Genomic DNA, 19,959 nt, shown 5'->3' with positions numbered 1-19,959 from the left:
AATCTTCTTTAAACATACAATAACGCAAATATTATTTTTAACATATTTTATTCCACTCTTGAATAAACTGATTCTTCAAACGTTGCATGAAGGTCTGTATAAATTTACGGGGGTTGAAAGGAAGAAACCAAAGAATTGAAAAAAATGAAAATAGCAAGAATGTTACTATATAGTTATACCCTGGCTGTAAATATGATAATATTACTGTAAGTATGGCTATATACTATTATAAGTATTACTTATTAGTAAATAGCTGCATAAAAAGAAGAAATGAGTGTGCACTGAGTGGTATTACTTAAGTTTAGCTTTAACAGCGACGGAGGCCTTGCATAATGTCTTGTGAGAAGCCTAGTGTGGTAGCCACGATGCTTAAGAGAAACCATCTTGTGTGTGCTTTGTCAGGTGGACCCTGTTTCCACGAACGATGGCGATGACGACGATGGCAAGATGAGGAAGGGAGGCAGCGGAGATGCGACAAGGGCTTACGTCAACACAACGAAATCCCTGCAGACGTACACGTCTACCTGTCCCCGCCACTGCCTCACCGCCATGTTCCCGTCCAGCATCCGCATCACCCAAGCCATCAACCACATGCACCACCTCGGTAGGCGCACGCGCTTTGGATGTTCCCTACCATTGCCGGAATCGAAATCCTTCGCTTCTTTGTTATGGGCAAAGTCTAAATAGTTGCTTACAATACTTGTTCACAACCCAGCAGACTAACACACTGTGTAGACAGACAATTGTCACCTAGCATGCAAGTCGCCGAACCTTTCACGGCGACTGAAACTGACTCTACCGATGTATTGATTGTGTTAAGTGATTAGGATGATGATGACAAATTAGATGATGATGATGGAATTTATAAGCGCATTTCCTTCATACTATTACGAGTACACTATTTGTCCAGGTAAATCGCAGCGCATGGAGCTACTGAGAAATGGCACCCTCGTTCGAGACCTGGCAGTTGACCTCACCTATGACTACGACAGCCCTGTGGTACACAGGTAATAAAGAAGACGTGATTTTATTTATACACGTAATTTTTACACATGTAATACAGACGACACAATTTTTACACAGGTGATAAGTTCGATGTTAGAAAGCTGTCATTGAAATTTTGAATCAAAATTAACCGAGTCATCTTTTTTATTTATTTCGTTAAATGATATTTATGATATTTAATATTTAGGTATCAAAAGAGCGGTGCAAGCTTTAACTATTCTAGAGGAGCTGGAGAAAGTATTAAAGTCCAACCCTGTTGCAAATTTTCTTTGGTATGGGCTGCAGCAGGGTTTGGTACATTACAAGATTATAATTTCCTCATATCTTAGAAAACATTGTTTCAATCACTAAAACCAAGCTTTTGAAAATCACATTTGTCGCCTACATTTTGAATATAGCAAGACATTATTGTTTAAAGCGTCTCTAAATTATGCTAACTGCTAAGAGACAACACATTAGCATGAACTAAAAGCTCTCCCATTGGCTACAGCCTTTAAATCGTCATAACTCGGATCAACTGATGTTTTCTGACAAACTAGTGATAATGCTATATTTAGGGATATATCTGCAACTTTTAATTTGATTTTGCTTTTACTGGTTGCACTTAATTTCCCCTTGCAACCTACCCGCAGAAGCTTAACCTACACGTATGTCGGGTGTGTCTTGCAGGTTGGATCCCCCTGTAGAGCTCCACCCGGGAGACGAGATCCGAACCACTTGCGTCTTTCGACGACCCACTTCCGGTTCGCCAGTTTGCTACGGGGACGGCACCTCCGATGAGATGTGCTTCGGCTTTCTGACTTACTTCCCCTTGCAGTCGACTTTGGTGCAGCCGTGGTGCACCTCGCGGCGCTCGCTCATCTCATGCGAGAGAACTCTGCCCGACTTCTGGGATAACCCCATCCAAGGATGTCGCTGGAAGGACTTTATCCGACCGCCCAGCAAGGAAGCCATCAGCATAGTGAAAACCGTCCTGCAAGCCTGTTACCCGGACAAGCAGCTCCGGTGCTCGCAAAAGTGTCGCGAGAAGCTGCAGGAGACGAAAAAACACCCCTGCTTCGTCGGCGACATTGGCTACTACATCGTCAGCAAGATCAGGGGGGTGGGACCCGATGGAGTGGGGTTCGCGGACGCCTGGTTCACGTGCAACTGTGAAGAGAAGTTCGACTACTGCGAGCGGGCTTCGCCAGGAGGGAAGGAAGTGCTGGGCACCCGACAAGCAAAACGGTGCGTTGCGGATGACGAGGGGGAACCCAAACCTACCTCCGACTCCAGAACAAGTTCCGGTGCCAGCAGAATTGGTACAGACTCTCAAATGGCGCTGACGCAGGAGCTAACCTGCCTAGTGACCTTGTTAATGAGCGTGTTGACAATGAGAAGTGGAGCAGCTGTTTTGTAGTATCTTTATTTTTTATATTTATTTAATTCTTAATTTTTACAGTTTATATAAGAGTGAGTGTGAGAGCGTCACATGTGTGTGTGTGTATGATAAATGTCAATGTTCTTGTAAGTCGATGCATATGAGCTGACATCACAACTTTTAGTCCTTCTGAGCTGCCATCGACATCTTCATTGATTTCAAAGAACTTCAGACAAAAATGTCTCGCCACAGTTCCTTCGCTGATGCTGACTAATGTTTGATGGCGCATTTCAGCAACGATCAAGTTAAGAATACATTAACTTGTCACTTTGTTCGTTCACTGATTCATTCGGCTATTCTTGCACTGAATGTGGTGGACGTTATTCGGGTGGATTCGGAGAGGAGGTAGAAATAAGAATAAGCAAAAAACAACAATAACAAAAAACAGTGATCTTAAGCTCTTGTTTTCTTGAGTATTGTAATGCAGGTAAGACAGACGCGCTGTTGTTTTCAACCAATTCTGAGTGGCACCTGTTAGATTCCCTTTATTGCTAATCGCAATTATTGTGTTCCACCATTAAGAAAGCTTAACTCTTGGTTTGAGGTTATCTTTCGGGGCACAAAGTGATTTATTGGATAGTGTTGGTCATGACCTCGTTCATACAAACATGCAGGCTGGCACGCATGGTGCATTCACGCATACAAACATAATACAAAAAATGTATGCATAAAAGCATTTTTGTGTTCGCCTTTCTCTCATATACTCTGATTTAAAACTAATGGACAGACCATAAACAAGCTGTAACAGAACTTCCTGAAGCCACTATGGAGCCATCTTACAATAATAATAATAACCTCTAATAACACAGTTTATTTCGAATTTATATCGTGCTATATCCACTTTACAAAACAAGAATTCTTAATGTCGTCTAAACCAGCATGGAACACGAACAGATTGTCACTTACTTCATCAATTTTGAAATCAAAGAACTAAAGCAGTTCAGTGGAGGGAGGATGCATGCAATTACATTTAATAAAAATCCGAAAATACAGTGGCAGGTATTCCAAATGCCGAGACCACGAACTTGTATTACACATCCGTGCTGAAAGCATTGCCTTACGAGTAACAATATGGCGCCGTGATGGCTTCAAGCAGAGCCAGCCAGTTTGAAATCCGTGGTTTAGTAAAACTCAGTATCTCGTTAAATGCGTCAGTTCTCTCCTCCCCCCCCCCCCCAAAAAAAAAAAAAAAGCATCAGTATCGCCTCTCACCTGCTCTAGTCCAGAAATGTGTTACCGCCTTTACTACTCCGCCCGTCGTGTCGCCGACCGCTGTTGACAGCTGCAGTTTCTATTCACTGTGATACGGAGAACCCAAACCAGAATATGGCAGACAGGTCTAGGTAAATACTTTCTGTTGGTTACGTAGTTTTGCTTGAACTTCAAGGGAGAAGAGATCTGGCTTTTTTCCCCTTCAACAAGTTCCTTCAGAAGACAAAGAAATCGCACAAGTGTTTAGAGACTGCTTAAGACAGGCTTCGGTCGGTTACTTTTGTGACTTTCTTGCGAAGATCTAAAGAGATATTCTAGGTGCTAGGATACTTGTTTGAGTTGTTTCTGCTGGAATATTTGTTTCTCTTAGAGAGCAGCTTGTGTTTAAAATCTCTTCAAAATCAAACAATGCGTGCTGTGCTTAGATTTGAACGTGCTGGGTTGCGGTTACATTCAAGACTATGTCTTCCACTACTCCTTAGTATTATTATTATTGTTGGCTGGATGATATGTATGCAATCTGCTGTTTACTTTCTGTTCTTACAATTTATCACTCTTTGAAGTAGTTTCATGGCCGCCGTAACATTCCTTTCGGCTTTCAACCAACAAGATTAAGAGCTGAGATTTGACCATACCAAAGGTAGAGAGCATTTATACTAGTTTCGCTTGCTCGAAATTCTTCAGACACATATTTGTTTCAGTTTAGAATATCAACATCGATGTTTTGAGGTATTTTCTTTTTTTTTTTTTTTTCATGTTTCCTCCTTTTCACCTACCCACACCCCACTTACCACTGTTTACTTTTTTTTTTTTTTAAATTTTGGTGGAATACTCGAGTATCTCATCTGTATGGCATGCCTTCACAATCCTACATGCTATAATATGTTTGAGACTGACGTGTGAAAGTATATGCATGGGGAAAGCTTTTTTTTTCCCCCTTTGTCATTAATAATGCTTCAAGATGCAATCAAATGTGAACGAACAAGTATTTCGTTGTTGTATCATTTAGCGTACCTTGATTGGTTACTAAGGTTTTGAGACTTCTAGTGTCCTTTGTCTGTGCCACTTTAGAAACAAAGAGCAAAACGAAAAAAAGTCATTGGTCAAAAACTTGTCAATATTTTTCAGTGCAAAGACAAAATATGGTTGCCTCCAAACTGGACACTGCCTATTCAATTCAATGACTATATATATATATACGTTTCTATCATAAACTGAACCATTTAGGACATATTCGACATATCCGTCGTAAAAAGCAATACTGTCTTTTGATGTAAACATAACCGAGTCAAAAAATAACTTTCTAGTCATTACGAATTGCTAACAGACAGCGGGCGGCCGAGAGCATCTATGAACAAGGGACTTGGCGTTAAAGAAAACACGGTCATCTGTTGAGTGGTTTCCATCGAAAACCGCTGTGAAACCCTGCTGCTTGCTTTATTCTTTCACGCCAAGTGTAGCCACATGACGTCTGTACAAGAGGGGATAAATGGCACTCTTTTCCACTTCTGCTGCCGGTTGTGTCTGACAGCCAAAAATATGATTATATCGCTCAAAGGGCAGCAAACCTTAATATTTTGTCATTTTTTCATTTTAATAGGAAATAAACCATATATCTATGTTCGAATAAGATATTCAGACTTGGCGATATTCAGAGACTGGTCTACTTTTAAAAAAAAACAAATCTTTGCTGACTTCATGAAGAGGATATTTGATGAACTTTACAACTCTAGCTTAGGCCCACAAAACTAATGTGAAGCAAGCACACAAGACCAGATGTTATGGTTAAACCTTCACAAGACTAAAGAATTCACGTAGACAAGGAAACAAATTCGAAAGCCTGTTCCACCTACGTCCCGCTAGTCATAAATGGCGTCTGCATCGCCGAATCGATGCTCTGACCCTAAACCTAAGCACTAACGATATGACATCGCTTTTTATAGCACCGCCCAGCACACTATAGAAGTCTGTACCGCCTAGTATTCGCTTTTTTGCACGTGTCCATTGACGTATGTAACTTCTTTCAGGTTTCAGAGTTCAGGGAATCTCTTTGGTCCGTCCTTAATGTTTCCTAAAAGCGCACTTCGTTGTTATAGCCCCGGTAAGTCAAACTTGTTCCAATGTGTCTTCCTGCTCTGTCCACATAAACTTCAAGTTAGAAATGCACGTTCTTGGCTTGCAAACCCCACAGTGTATAACCCCAGAAAAGCGTACTTGGATTTATTTTCAATAGAGCCGCCTAGATAATGTAAATATTACTTATGCGCACTATTTTCCTGCCTGAGCTTGTAGGTAGTAATTTTGATGTGTACCGTGTTTGGTGTAGGCGTTATTTAGTTGGCTGTTTGCTGACACAGTCAGGTTGTCGGAATATTCTGTATGTGAAGAACGACAATGTATCACGTTTTGTGGTGCATCACATGTAAAGTGTATCTGCTGCAGATCTTTTTAGGGCTATCACATACTGTACTTTGCATTTTATATGTGAAATGTATATATTCTTAAAACATGAGCTTCAGTAGTGAATCATTCTCGCAGGTGAAGCCATAGGATCACTAATTATAAACAGATTATGATGTAGCTGCCATTTTATTCGGAGAGGGGGGGGGGCCGAAAGCGGCGTTTGTCGCAGTCTTTCTTTTCTAACATTTGTTTCTCCTTCCCACCTTAGATTCATAGAAACTGCGAAAGCTGTTCACCATACCTATGCTCACATGATAATAGATTGTGTTTATTATTATGCTCATCGCTGTACGAATCAAAATCAGATAAAAGATTATTCTCATTACTTTCTGTGTTGTTTTTCCCTTGAATAATAAAGACCAAATCTTTACATCAAAAGGCATGCAGTATGATTCTTTGAAATGTTAGGGATTACTGCTCGCGAAGAAATGAAGATGAGTCTGTGGGTGCATGTATGTAAAGCAATACACTATCAAAGTCGGCTTTAAAATACTATTACATTTTCACGCTGTTCAAAAAAAAAACAAAAAACAATTCTATCAACTTTACGCCTATAATGGTGGGAAAAAAGCGCCATACAAATTCAACATATTAAGACTTATTAGAAGAACATTGAACGACATTCACATTCTTGCCTCCTTAGCATCTTTTCGTGCGTTTGGCGGCTTAAATACTTCTGTAATTCTTATTATTTCCGGCTTTTGATATGATTAAAATGTTTGTGATTCACAGCTTGTGTGAATCATTCCTGGCTGTGATCAGATCGACTCGTGGCTGTGGTCGAGCGGACGTTTATTCTGGTAAATGATTAAATCAACCGGCCTCTATCTGGTGTGTGCGTGTGCGCAAAAAAGGCATCTTCTTCAACCCATTCCCTTCCTTGATTTTGTCCTGACGCTCGTGGAAGCATTAATTTAAACTGATCTCTCCTCAGTAAGGGGAGAGTACCCTGAGGCAACTACCAAAAAAGTCGGATTGAATTAGGGTTCTTGTCAGACACCGCCAAAACTGATTAAGGAAAACGCCAGTTATTTTAGAAGCATAAAGTTAAAACGAGCTGTGTAACGCAATACTTTTGTGACATTTTTCTGATCATAAAGCTGATAACATTTTTTTGCTTCTGAAAAATGAGTATATTTATTTACTCCTGGGCAATTACAAATTTTAATGTTTGATCAATACTGAAAAGATCACAGTTCATGGACAAACTGTAAATACTGCAAGTATTGCACAACAAAGACAAAATTTGTTTAGATAGAATGGTATTATCAAAATATATGTTATAAAAAATAGAAAGCATGCAACAAATATTCTGTTCCTCATGCAAAATACAAGTGCAAGTATCAAGTACCAATAGTGAGCAATATTATCAAATATTAATATCATGAACCAACAGCAAATACTGTCAATATGATGTACCAGTATCAAGTGACAAGATCAACTGATAATATCAAAGATTAATATCAAGCCTCATGTAGCAATATCAAATGCCAACATTATGTTGTGTCTTCAAGATAAATACTCTGCACACTGTAGCATACAACAAATCAAAACAATCAATAAATGTGCTTAAATATCACAATTATATATCTGTAAGGCGAATGTTAAGTCTGGTAGCCCAGCACTTGTAGAAAATGTATGTAAGGAGTTCATTTTTTTAGGGCACGGAATGTGCAAGATAAAGCCCATTCTCTTCTTCCACCATCTTTACCTTGAGAAATTAATCACTTAATTGTGGAATGCTGTAGGATGGGGTTATGGATGGGGGTAAGGGGGAAGAGTTTTAAGCCACAAGCATAAAATAGACTTTAAATCAGCAACCTTCTTTTTCACAGTCAAGAACACTAACCATTAAACATAAGCTCTTTGGTCACGTTAGTTCTGCGACATTAGAAACTGAATATAGATGTAGATAAATGCTAGCAGTTTGGACTGGTAGATTGCAAATAAACTTGCCTTAAGACTCGGTAAAAAGAATGACTGATGAGAAGGAAATAGAAGCCAAAACAAAATCTTTCTTCGTCAGAATCAGACATCAGACACAAGTACTTTAAACATTGACAAAATCAAAACATCTAGCTTGAAGACATCATCAGCTTCTGGCGAGCTTACATCAACAGACCGAGAAAACCTTTTCTCAATGTCAAACCCAATTAAGCCCACCTTGTTCAGGCCTGTGGGTTGAACAATCACTGCAGCAGCACCTAGTATCTGTTCTTCCTCTTCTGCCATGGTGTTGATGTGTTCAGCCACAACTGTGTAGGACACTGAGGGTGAGAAACAACATGGAGGAGAGCCAGTGACAAAAGTAAGAGATGCCCCATTGAGTTGATCTTTTAACTGAATAGTCAAGCCACTTCTGCAGTGTTCGTCCACTTGTGATTCAACCTTGAAATCTATATCTGTAACACAAATTTGCATAAGTGTATATACAAATGCATATATAAACAGACACACATAAAAATATACATACATAAACAGCAAGTAAACATGGTCAGTTCTGCGAATGCATTTTTATCTGCAATTGTGTTTCTTGATTCCCACATTTCAAAAGGTCTTTAAAAGCCAAACTTTCATCATCTGATAGGAAGAATGGATTCAATTCAGTGGAGGATGGTGAGGCCAGATGGAAGATGGAAGAAGTCAGCAAAGAAAAACTATTAGGATAGAGGAATGATTGCTGAGGTACCCAGCCCTGTGTGTGCTCTTCATCACCCTGTCACTTAGGTCAAACCATTCTTTCCCACCATAACCTAAATGTTCAGCCTTTAAAATGTTTTTTAAAACTATGCCAAACTTACTCAGAAGGCCACAGACAAATTTAACACCAGCTGCTGACACAAGGACAGGTAAACCACTCTCAAGGAACTGAAGAACTAATACTTTCTCATCATCAGCAATTGGCACTTCAGCCAGTACAAGCAGAGTGGCACTCTTTTTCCATGCAGCTGTTTCTACACAATCAGGATGTCAGCCACTATAATATATTTGGCAATATTTACCAAACATGATACATTTGGCAAAATTGTACAATCAATTGTGGATGGAATACATCTTAAGAACATAAAGGTAAATAACGTTAAATCAGATGAGTCAAGAACAGAGGAGACATGGACATCACTTAAAGCAGATGTAGGAATTCCTTGTCATCTTTCATGTCTCCTTCATCATCTAACTTGTGCTTTAGTTTTTACAATCATAGAAGCTCTTTATGTACTCCTCCTACTTAACAAAACTTTACTGCAATCATCTTCTACAGATATTTTCCTTTTTTTAAATAGAATAAAATATAGAATATAATCTCTGAAATAATTAATATGACTGGATCGTACATCTCTGAAGACGGAGTAATGCTTTTTTCTAATTGCAGTTAATAAAGCATAATCATGTCTGGCCGCAATTAACAAAAATTAAAAGTTAATGGGTTGCTGTCAATTTTTATACATATGAATTCAAAACATCTTGTTAGAACATCTAAATCCACTGATATTCATTATTACCATATGTCCTAAAATAAACCTCATCCTCAATTAGGATTACCTGAAGTAAACTCTTTCCACATGAGAGGTCTGACTGAAATCTTTGAAGTGTCAAGCAGTGCTGACAGACACTGAATCATTAACTGGGAAATTAATGTGTCATCATCACCCACTGTAGATACAAACACAGTCTGACCGCAATATGGACGTATGGCGAATCGCTGTGAAGCGCATTTTAACACCTCACCATCTCTCATGTCTGCTGGCAATCCTGCAAGCACAGGGCATTCACTAGGCTAATTTAGTTCCCTAAATAATAATACTATGTAGTTGAGTGACAGAATCATCAGGCTATGCTGTATGGATTATTTCCAATAAATGTGTCATATGGAATAAAGACCTAGATGGTTTTTTTTATATATTTTTAACTGTGTGTGGGTGTGTGCATTTGCATTTATAAACACATGAATGATGTGGGTGGTGTGTAAAAGGGGAAGGGGTAATGTGTGTGGAAGAAAGAATGTGCAGATACAAAACTAACTGTAAAGCTTTTTTTCCGCTGTTATAATAAATTTATGTCAAATTTAATCTTGAATCACCTGTCAATGTTATGTCCCAATCCTCTTCAAAAGTGCCAAATGTTGCTTCAAAGTTTCTGCTTGTCTCATAATCATGGACGCTAACACACATCATGGGGTGGAACACATTGTTGCCAGTAAATGCTTGGAAGCAGGTTTTCACAGGCCATTCAAGTCTCTCCTCTAGTAAGCTACAAACATTTGCAAGGAATTTTTCTCGACTGACATGAGCTCCTCCTAGCTCACAGCGTAGGCTGGTAGCAATGGGTGCTAACAATGAGTCACGACGCGGGTCTGCATTTACATTGATCCCAACACCAAGAATCACCAGACTTTCCTCTTGCTCCCCTGCTGCCACTCTCCTCCTATGATTTCCATTTTCTGACAGGAAACCAGCCAGCTTATGACCTCTGACCCACACATCATTTGGCCATTTACACTGAGCACTAGTGACCCCCAGATTATGCGCTGCTTGTACCACAGCCAGACACGCAATTACTTCGAGCAAGAAATCATCCTGCAAGCTCTTACAATAGTGATGTACTGTTCATTGCAACAATTCTGTCATAGGATTTAGTACTCAGACTTTAAGCTAAACCGACTGATAATTTCAGAAATAAAATTACACCTACTTGCATTCAGTTACACATCAGCTTTTAACCCTCTGAGCACAACAATAAAGTAAAAGTATTACAAAGACTGGCTAATAAATGAAGACTAAAGATGACAGCAGGTGATAATTTTTACTATTGCTGCTCTCAGGTAAAAATTATACCATGAAACATATACATTTCTGGAAAGGAGAAAACTTTAACTTTGCCCGTGCTTCTCTGGCAAAGCCATGATCGTGGCTCATCGTGCTCTAAGAGTTAAAGAACCAATTGTTCACAAGGCCTTACTAATAAAAACATCCAAGTATGATACACATGACACTAAACAACAATTTCATTTTTGATAGCTACATAAATTTAAAAGAGCAGAGAGTTTCCTGTCTAAGATTATTCTTTCAATTGACAAATATTCATACAGACATTCTATTTATCCGAGTTTATTTGACCAGGTTAAGTTCAATTTCATGGTAAGCCTCAAATCAATACTCACAACATCTAGCTGTGGCAGGTACAAAATGAAGGACAAATAAATATTTCCTGTGTTTTCCGAGTGCCACTGGTGGTGTTTGGTGCCACGACCCATCATTTGCCGTTCAACAATAACAGCTGTCCCATGAGGGTAATCTGTAACAGTGATTTCTTCTTGTGAGTTTTCACAAACAAAAACAGAAACAGATAACAAAAAAATCTGATGAACAGAATGATGATAAGTAGACAAAAATATGTCACAGATCTTAAACAGACCAGATGCTACCAACGAGAAGCACAGAATGATAGTAGCTAATAGGCATCCTTTGAAGATCAACCAAGAGCAATTGCAACAACAGCACAATCTGTGCTTTGAGGACTCAGCTTTGTTGCCATCTGGCACAGAGATAACTAATTTAATCTATTTCCATGCTCACGCATAAGTGATAATCCCCTAATAGTATTTTTTTTTTTTTTCAATATCACACCATCATCATAAACATCGACCATTACAAACCATATTCCTTTGCCATTTTCTTGGCATCATCCATAGTAGATCCTGTGACCTCTTTGTATACAACCTTCTGGCACAAATACTTAGTTTTCAGGGAGGATTGGAGTAGAAGCAGATCCAACTCTTCTTTTTCTTTTTCCATTGAGATTGCTGCAATGAAAAAAAAAACAATTCAATGAGGTAAATAATAATGAGTTTTGATCAACCTTCTAAGTCTACTAAAAAGAAAAGCAATAAATCTCAAACAATTTTCTTATAACCCTCTGTTGCAGCTGTTCTATAAACTTATTTTATATTATTTATGAAAAGTTTGGGTTCCCAACGACAAACATTGTCGGACCTTAGCTTTTCTGCGTTCGCGCTAAATCAAGGGGACTTCACTCTCCTTGAGTAAATGAGTTGCGTTTGATACTTCGATCTACAAAATTCAAGCACTGCACTTTATATATTTTTCTTTTATAATTATCCATTACAGTTTTCATTTTACACTTTTATTTATTATATTCTGTCCTTAAGAATTTGCTGTCTTTTTTCCTCCTGATCTTGCTTCAGTGCCGTTAATAAACAATCATCATGGCGACACGCATAGCGAGTCGCATGCTTTTACAAGGTTGCAGACGATTTTCAAGGTAACTGCTGGATATACCTGTAATTAAAATAGATTTATAAAGATCATTAATGCTTGGTTAATCATATGTTTCGTTGATAATTCCTCAAAATGTGAGTAACTAGAAGGTTCCCTTTAGTTACGCATCGTTGTAAAAACCGGTAACCACTTGGTGCTGTACCTTGGGGTTATATAATTTGTGATATAAATAAATATGAGCCATGATTACTTAGGGCTTTGTGTAAAATGTTTTAAATTATCTAGTTAATTTAATAAGTGTCTTTCGTTTAATAAAATCTTATGTTAGTCAATGAAATGACATCTCTTTTCAGAGATTATAATCAAACTTCTCGATAACACTACAATCTTAAGATTATTTTTATATTCTTCTTTTATGCCATTTTCTTTATTGTTCAAGTTTTATTTTAGGCAAAGTTTAGCTTTGTTGTGTTTTTTTCAGACGTAGGGGGAAACGACAGTTCTGCAGTGTGAGCACTGGAGGAAAAGACATTACATCTTTAAGTTTAGCTCAGCCAGTGACATCTATTCCAGCACCAAAGTATGCAGCTCCGAGTGACATAGAACACGAAACAAAGGTTACTGTATTAGAAAATGGCCTTCGTGTTGCTTCCGAAAACAAGTTTGGGCAGTTTTGTACAGTAGGAGGTAGGTGCTATCATAAGTCACCCACATGTAAAATCGAGCATCTACTTTCTATTCATTTAACTATTTTAATGTTTTATTTCATAAATGAAATTATAGACAGTTAAATTGATATGCAAGCCATCACTATTTGAATAAAATCTTGACACCCTCAGTCTGTAAGATGACACTTTTTAATTGCAACTGATTTTATTTTTACAAACAATACATCTTGATATTATTATCCTTCCTAGTTTTGATCAACTCTGGCTCCAGATATGAAGTGGCATACCCAAGCGGAATTTCCCACTTTCTGGAAAAGCTAGCTTTTGGAGTGAGTATTATGATAAGGAATGCCTTAATCTGACTGTGTCTTTGAAAAATCAGGATTGTGTCTTGCATGACTGCTACATGCACTATATAATGTAACCCACTTTGACCTAAAACAACATTACCCTAGTCATATCTATCTCACCCCAAAGCTGGATTTACCCCTGCCATGGCCTGATTGCCCTGTGCAAGACCAGATCATCCCAACATCACAAATCAAATTGACCCGAGGCCAAAAGACAAATTGATCATTGTGACCCTTCTCCACCTATTACTGGAGAAATAGTTTAAAAATAAGTGTCAAATTTCTTAAATTACTTTTACAAATTTTTCTGATGAAGATAGAATAAGAAATGAAGCAGCAAGATTTTAATATTTGTTTATTCAAAATAACTTTTTTAGTGCCCAGTAATTTTTCAACCAGTAAAAAACAACTGACTTACTTTCAACTGTGCACAGTCAAATACCAAGTACAAGAATCGAGACCTGATTCTTCAAAACCTGGAGAAGTTGGGTGGAATATGTGACTGCCAGGGGTCTAGGTATGGTGCCATTTAGTTTTTATAAATTGCATAGTTTATAAGCGTTGTGCTTTTTACCCCCCTGAAATCAATGTTACTAAATATAGTTATGGATCAATATAAGTTGCATCCATTGGCTTTATCATTAGTTAGCAAATTAATGTTGCTTCTGATATTTTAGCTTCTTGATTGTAAAATAAGACATTTCCGATAATAGGGCATAGTTTTTGGCTTTTGGATTTTTTTCCCTTCTGCTGTGAAAATCATTGTTGCTTTTCTGGAGAAATCCCCATTTGTTAGTTAAAATATTTTGAAATGCATTTGAAAAATGCAGTGCCTGCCATTTTTAGTTAAATGCTGAGCTTGTACCATATGGCAGGGAAGGATGGTTTAGCAGAGAGGAAGGAGATGATGGTACTCTTTTTAGGCCAGATAGTGCAATAATTAACAAAGCATGACCACAAGGGTAGCCAGCACAAAGGTGCTTCTTATTTCCCTCCCCAAGGTCAAACTTAAGGTAGAAGTTTGGTCTTGAAGCTAAAATAATAGAAAAATGAAAGAATAATCTTTTTCTTTATAAAGCCAGTTCATTAACACCTCAACATACCTTATGAATATATACTTGTAAACATTTGATGGTTGTATTTTTGGTTTTTTAATATGTTTTTTGGTTTCCCCATTATAGAGACACGCTGATATATGCAGTCTCTGCAGAGACTCGTGGTCTTGACAAAGTGGTGGATATCCTTTCGCATGTTGCTTTGCAGCCTTTGATAACAGACGAAGAGGTATGTTGTTTTGAGCCAAGAAGATAAGAAAATTTAAGGGTGACAAGAATGAGTAAGAGAGAAAGTTGGTGTAAACTGTTCTTGTAGCTTTGAAAAATTGGTAGTCACCACTATTTTTTTAATCTTCAGTTTCAAACAATGGACTTAATGAGCCTGACGATTGTAGAAAGAAGGAATACAATATTATTTCTTATTAATACTCAGTATTTTTATATTAGTGCTTTCATTTTCTGTCATACATACTTATGTGCATGCATCCTCTTTTTCTCCCTCTTTCTCTCTTATGATCTTAGTCATTCAGATCATTTAGAAAACAGATGGAAAAGATCTTTAACAAAACGTGTACTTGGTGCATGTCAGTTTATATTCAGACTACAAACCTCATTGCCTTCCTTTTTAGATGGAGAATGCAAGAATGACCATTTCTTTTGAACTGGAATCACTTAACATGCGACCAGACCCAGAACCTCTCTTAATGGAGATGATACACGCAGTGAGTACTATAATTCCCTAAGCTTGGGTCACCTTTGACGTAAATTTTTGAATGTCAGTTGTTTAAGACTTAATCTCTAGTCAGTTATTAGGAGTTAAAAGTAGCCTAAAAACCTGCCCTTTTATCGTCATCAGTTTTTATTAACATGAGTACCAGGAGCTGCTGGAAAGGCAAACGATAAAATCATTGGAAAGAAGAGGTGGAGACGAAAGAACGGAATTGGTAAAATTTGAGATTTAAGAGAGTTGTAAATTTATCCTGAAGCTTTGTACAAATTTAAAACATTTGTGTTTTTGATAGACACTTGATGTAGGTATACATTTAATGATTAAGCAAGTTAACGCCTTGGATAGGGTTGAGTAATGTGCTGCCTTTGCCTTGGGTAGATTATTTTTTATTTTCACACCCTCAGGCTGCCTACAGAGACAACACCTTGGGGTTGCCCAAAATATGTCCAGAAGAGAACATCCCATTGATATCTCGTGAAATACTCTACAGCTACATGCAAAGCGTGCATACCCCAGACCGTATGGTGGTTGCAGGGGTGGGTATGGAACATGAGGAACTCTTAAAGAGCTGTCAGAAACATTTTGCCCAGAGTGGTCCTCCAATATGGACCAGTTGCTTGCCTGCAGGTGCTAACCAAAGACCACTAGACCAGTCTGTGTCACAGTACACAGGAGGAATTGTTAGTGTAAGTAGTAGTTTGTTTATCATCTCCTTTCTGAGTTGAATGTTTTGCATGCTCGTGAGACCAGTGTGTCTTCAGCTTTTAACACATCGAGACTGGGTCAGACATATTTATCTGTCACCTCAGGCTATTAAGTTCAAGTTGCCCATCTGTGTCCATTGTATTTAATGATTTTTACTATAAAACTATGTAAACAGAAAGAGATGAAATAAAGTCATTTGCTAAGCAAATCATGTTATAAAAGAGTTACATCCCTTAACAGAAAGACACTACAGTGTTCCCTCATTTATCGCGGGGGATAGCCGGATAGGTTCCAAGACCAGCCGCGATTAGCGAATTTCCGTGAATTAGGGACACACATGCGATAATAATATATACATGTAAAACAATATCATGTTCGTATAAAGTAATATATTAATCATGGTATTAATACAGTGCAATAACACATGATTTTTTTTTTTTTTTTTTCGGTGCAGCTGCTTTCTTGAATGCTATCTCCAGCTCTCTGTTTAGGTTGAAAAGGACTTGTCCAATGTCAGCCTTGGTCCAACACCAATGCCAGAGCTGGCGCACATTGTAGTGGGGCTAGAGAGCTGCTCCCACAAAGACCCTGACTTCATTGCCTTCTGTGTTCTCAACATGATGATGGGGGGTGGAGGGTCGTTCTCAGCTGGCGGGCCTGGCAAAGGCATGTACACTAGGCTGTACCTCAACGTCCTGAACAAGTATGTTGTGAATATCTTGATCTCTTGTACTGGTAGATGGTGATTGATGGGTTTGCTGTTTGATAGATTATTTGTGTGGTACCAGGTGGGCTGGAAGCCCTTGAGAAAAGCAAGAAGATACAATAGCAGAAACAAATAGGGATACAGTCTTCTCAGTTTTGGAATCAAGGAAGTGAGTTATCAGGAAATAGCCAAGAGAAACTCTTCAAACAGGGATGGCATTCCCTCCCACTAGTTCCCATTGATGTCACTTAGCCTTATTTCAAACATTCCAAGAAGTGAAGGTGCTAGTAAGAAGTAGTTGGCACATCTGCTTACGATGTCTGCAACCACAAGAAATCTGCCTAACATTTATTGAACTCTAGCAGAAAATACTTTTTCCCCCAGACAAAAATCTATATGTGTTCACCTTTTCTCAAAGTAGATAATTATTGGGCAGATCAGCCATTGCAAAAGCAGAAACATAGATGGATATATTTCTTTTCGCATTCCATCATTGGAACAAGAGGTGATTATATGATCTATGCAGACCTATCATGTGTGCAGCATTTTGCAGCCCAAAGACTGCACTTAGGATGGGAAAGATAAATGTATGCAAAGATGAAAAAGGTGGAAGCAGTATTCTTTTGTATGATCTGTGAATACCTTTTCAGTGGAGTTTTACAGTATTGAGATGGTTGTGTTTATTCAAAGCCCTTATAATCATTTGTAACCAGTATTTTTCTGCATTCTTGTTTAAAATTAAATTCACATTTTAGACACCAGTCTGAACTGATTAGTTCACTTAACAAAAATCAATTAAGACAATAAACCTTCAAATAAAAAAAAAGATTAAAGCTGTCCAGAATCATCCAAGTTCAAAGTCTAGAGAATCTTTCTGTGACACAAAACACCAGTAGTAAAAGAGAGTGAGGGTTTAGATAACAGTGAACAGGTATAGATCCAAGTATCTGTTTTACAGGTATCACTGGATGTACAATGCTACAGCTTACAACCAGGCCTATGAGGATTCTGGCCTTTTCTGCATACATGCCAGTGCCCACCCATCTAAAGTAAGTGCATGTGTGGTCAAGGATCCCAGATTTATGTTTAGATAAATGCCCGTTGTAGTGTCCTCCCTGTTGTGAAGCTATGCTGTTGGTTTTTAGTGGGATTATGTTCTTTCATGGTAACACTTATTTTTATTTGTAACTTTAAGGTCAATTTTAAAAAATAAAGCTGTCTGCAAATAATCATTCCTAATTACAAAGATTTTTTTGTTGGTGTTTTCAGCTTAAAGAACTAGTGGAGATTATTGTGCGGGAACTTGCTTACACAGCTGGCATGGTGTACCCAGTGAGTATTGTCTTGACACATTACTTTCAAAGGTGAAGTCCTCTTTTTTAAGAGGATGAGTATTGATCTTGTTCCACAAAAAACTGAAATGGAGCACACCAGTGTTATATTCCCTTAGTATCTTGGTCTCAGATTCAGATGAAAACTTCTTAGATGGAAATGGCCTACTTGCAAGGGGTGGGGGGAGGGGGAGACAAGGGTTTATTGACAGTTGAATAAAGTAATTTGGATAAATATGGAAACAATTGTAACCCATCATCTTTTCCAATACCTTGACTCTTTTTTTTTCAAGGATGAACTGGCCCGTGCCAAGAGACAACTCCAGTCAATGTTGATGATGAATCTTGAGTCCCGCCCTGTTGTCTTTGAAGATATTGGCAGGCAAGTTTTAGCATCAGGAATGCGCCGACAGCCAGAATACTACTACGAAGAAATTGGTAAATAATAGTCTTGCTTTTGTTTGAAACTCTATAAGTATTTGGTGTTGGGGGGACCTTGCAGGTTAGAGATACATTGGTGTATGCATTTCATTAAAAACCTCTGTCACTGTTGCATATTTGTGATTCATGCTTATCCTGTACATGCTGAATTCTTCTTCCCAAAAGTAGAAGTACTGACGTCTCAGTTTATCTCACCATTTGTTTTCTTGCCATCCAAGTCTCTTTGCGCATTGTGTGTTGGAATAATTTCCCCACTCCCCCAAAGCCACCGCTAGTTCTGGATCATGAGTCCGTTATATGTTGCTACCTTCCCATTGTGTCTAACATTTGTATTAGATGGAGGTAACAATAAGTTTTGACTGTTTGCTTAAAAGATTGCTACTAATTTACAAAAATAACAGTGATGTAGAAATAGCCCTTGAACATGCTTTTGGATGATGCAAATTAAAATTTTTTTTTCTTTAAGGTAAAGTTACTGAAAGCGACATTCAGCGGGTTGCAACCCGCATGCTGCGGAGCAAACCAGCAGTAGCAGCATATGGAACATTAGACCAGCTTCCACACTATGCCGACATTGAAACTGCTCTCAACAGCAAGAATGGCCGGATGCCAAAGAAATTTCTCCTGTTCCGATAACACGTCATCTTGCTTAGATCAAAACTTTTGTTCCTACTGTTTTGCTGCAGAAGTTAAATTTAAACCTTGCTCAGCCCCCAAACCTGCTCCTTGCTAATAGCACTTTTAGCTAATGCCACAAAACTCTTTTTATAGACAAATGTAACAAGAACATCTTCCTTTGTGATTGGAAGGGGAGAGGGGGTTAACTGGAAAAAAGGAACAAAGCTTTAACATGTGTTTTTTGTTTAATGTGCTGAATGGCTTCAAACTATGGGCCATGATTCCTATGCTGAACATTCTATGTGTCTTTTAGAATCATCGCCTCTGGCATATTAATACACAACTTCAGTTAACAGTCGAAAGAAAGCAGCAGTTGCAGAAGGTAGGGGTAATATAATTAACATTTTAAATATTTACGAGATATCTGAGAAGTCTTAAGCTGTTCACTGTTTATATGTATACTCGCACACAAAATTTGCCTTGGTAAATTGACAGGTTGCTATCTGGAACTGTCTGCCTTTTGATGGATGCTAGAAATGGAAGAAAATTGTGATGTAAATAAACAGGAACTGTCTTATGACCTTCATTCCACTGGACATCTGTTAGTATTATGGTCAGAGTAATTTTTTTACTGCACACAGATTACCTCAACAAATTAGGGACTGTATTTTCATGCAGTAGTGAATTGGGTGGAAATAGCTGCGTTATATTTAAATGTGCAAGTTTCATATTTTAACCCTGCACTGGCAGCCAACCTTCCATTAACCAAGCTTGTCTAATGGAACAGTAATGACTGCTGCTTACATGGCCATTTAACAGTTCACTCATAAATTGAACAGCAACATCTTGCTTGGAAGATGAGAATTCTGAACTGGCAAGAGTTAAGGAGCCCACACAAGGTATATAGCATATTTTGGGGGCATGTTACGGTCTTAGTCACTGAAACAAGATTGTTTTCCTCATTACCTTGCACAGCAGATTTACACACATTTCTTGAGCGGTTAGCATAGCCCTCCCAG

The 19,959-nt window shown here is 38.3% G+C and overlaps 3 protein-coding genes across 5 annotated transcripts in view; 2 read left to right on the top strand and 1 right to left on the bottom strand.

Annotated features, from left to right (window-relative positions):
- The window catches only part of LOC112575465, a 67,560-nt gene extending 61,082 nt beyond the window's left edge, over positions 1 to 6,478 (top strand). For both annotated transcript variants that reach the window (XM_025257347.1, XM_025257349.1), the window contains exons 9-11: positions 403 to 604; positions 911 to 1,007; positions 1,675 to 6,478. In XM_025257347.1, coding sequence (XP_025113132.1) covers positions 403 to 604; positions 911 to 1,007; positions 1,675 to 2,404 — 1,029 coding nt within the window. In that variant the 3' untranslated portion in view covers positions 2,405 to 6,478. The remainder of the gene's footprint in view (positions 1 to 402; positions 605 to 910; positions 1,008 to 1,674) is intronic.
- Positions 6,479 to 7,222: 744 nt separating this feature from the next.
- LOC112575076 lies at positions 7,223 to 12,126 on the bottom strand. 2 transcript variants are annotated; one of them, XM_025256631.1, is made up of 7 exons: positions 12,091 to 12,126; positions 11,754 to 11,900; positions 11,259 to 11,392; positions 10,179 to 10,683; positions 9,641 to 9,850; positions 8,902 to 9,054; positions 7,223 to 8,502 (listed from the first exon to the last, which is right to left on the bottom strand). In XM_025256631.1, the coding sequence occupies exons 2-7, from the start codon at positions 11,890 to 11,892 to the stop codon at positions 8,129 to 8,131; spliced, it is 1,515 nt and encodes a 504-aa protein (XP_025112416.1). In that variant the 5' UTR covers positions 11,893 to 11,900; positions 12,091 to 12,126; the 3' UTR covers positions 7,223 to 8,128. The 2 variants fall into 2 exon arrangements, with proteins under 2 accessions (XP_025112416.1, XP_025112417.1); XM_025256632.1 differs by lacking the exons at positions 11,754 to 11,900; positions 12,091 to 12,126 and having other exon boundaries at positions 10,179 to 10,567; positions 11,259 to 11,381.
- A 30-nt stretch (positions 12,127 to 12,156) lies between these two features.
- LOC112575075 (mitochondrial-processing peptidase subunit alpha-like) lies at positions 12,157 to 19,517 on the top strand. The gene is made up of 12 exons (XM_025256630.1): positions 12,157 to 12,379; positions 12,818 to 13,023; positions 13,254 to 13,333; positions 13,789 to 13,871; positions 14,536 to 14,638; positions 15,039 to 15,131; positions 15,544 to 15,825; positions 16,336 to 16,547; positions 17,509 to 17,599; positions 17,820 to 17,882; positions 18,175 to 18,319; positions 18,789 to 19,517. The coding sequence occupies exons 1-12, from the start codon at positions 12,324 to 12,326 to the stop codon at positions 18,956 to 18,958; spliced, it is 1,584 nt and encodes a 527-aa protein (XP_025112415.1). The 5' UTR covers positions 12,157 to 12,323; the 3' UTR covers positions 18,959 to 19,517.
- The last annotated feature ends 442 nt before the right edge of the window (positions 19,518 to 19,959 follow it).

This window comes from Pomacea canaliculata, linkage group LG11 (assembly GCF_003073045.1).
Source record: "Pomacea canaliculata isolate SZHN2017 linkage group LG11, ASM307304v1, whole genome shotgun sequence".
NCBI lineage: Eukaryota > Metazoa > Mollusca > Gastropoda > Architaenioglossa > Ampullariidae > Pomacea > Pomacea canaliculata.
This window is presented reverse-complemented; position numbering and strand designations above follow the sequence as displayed.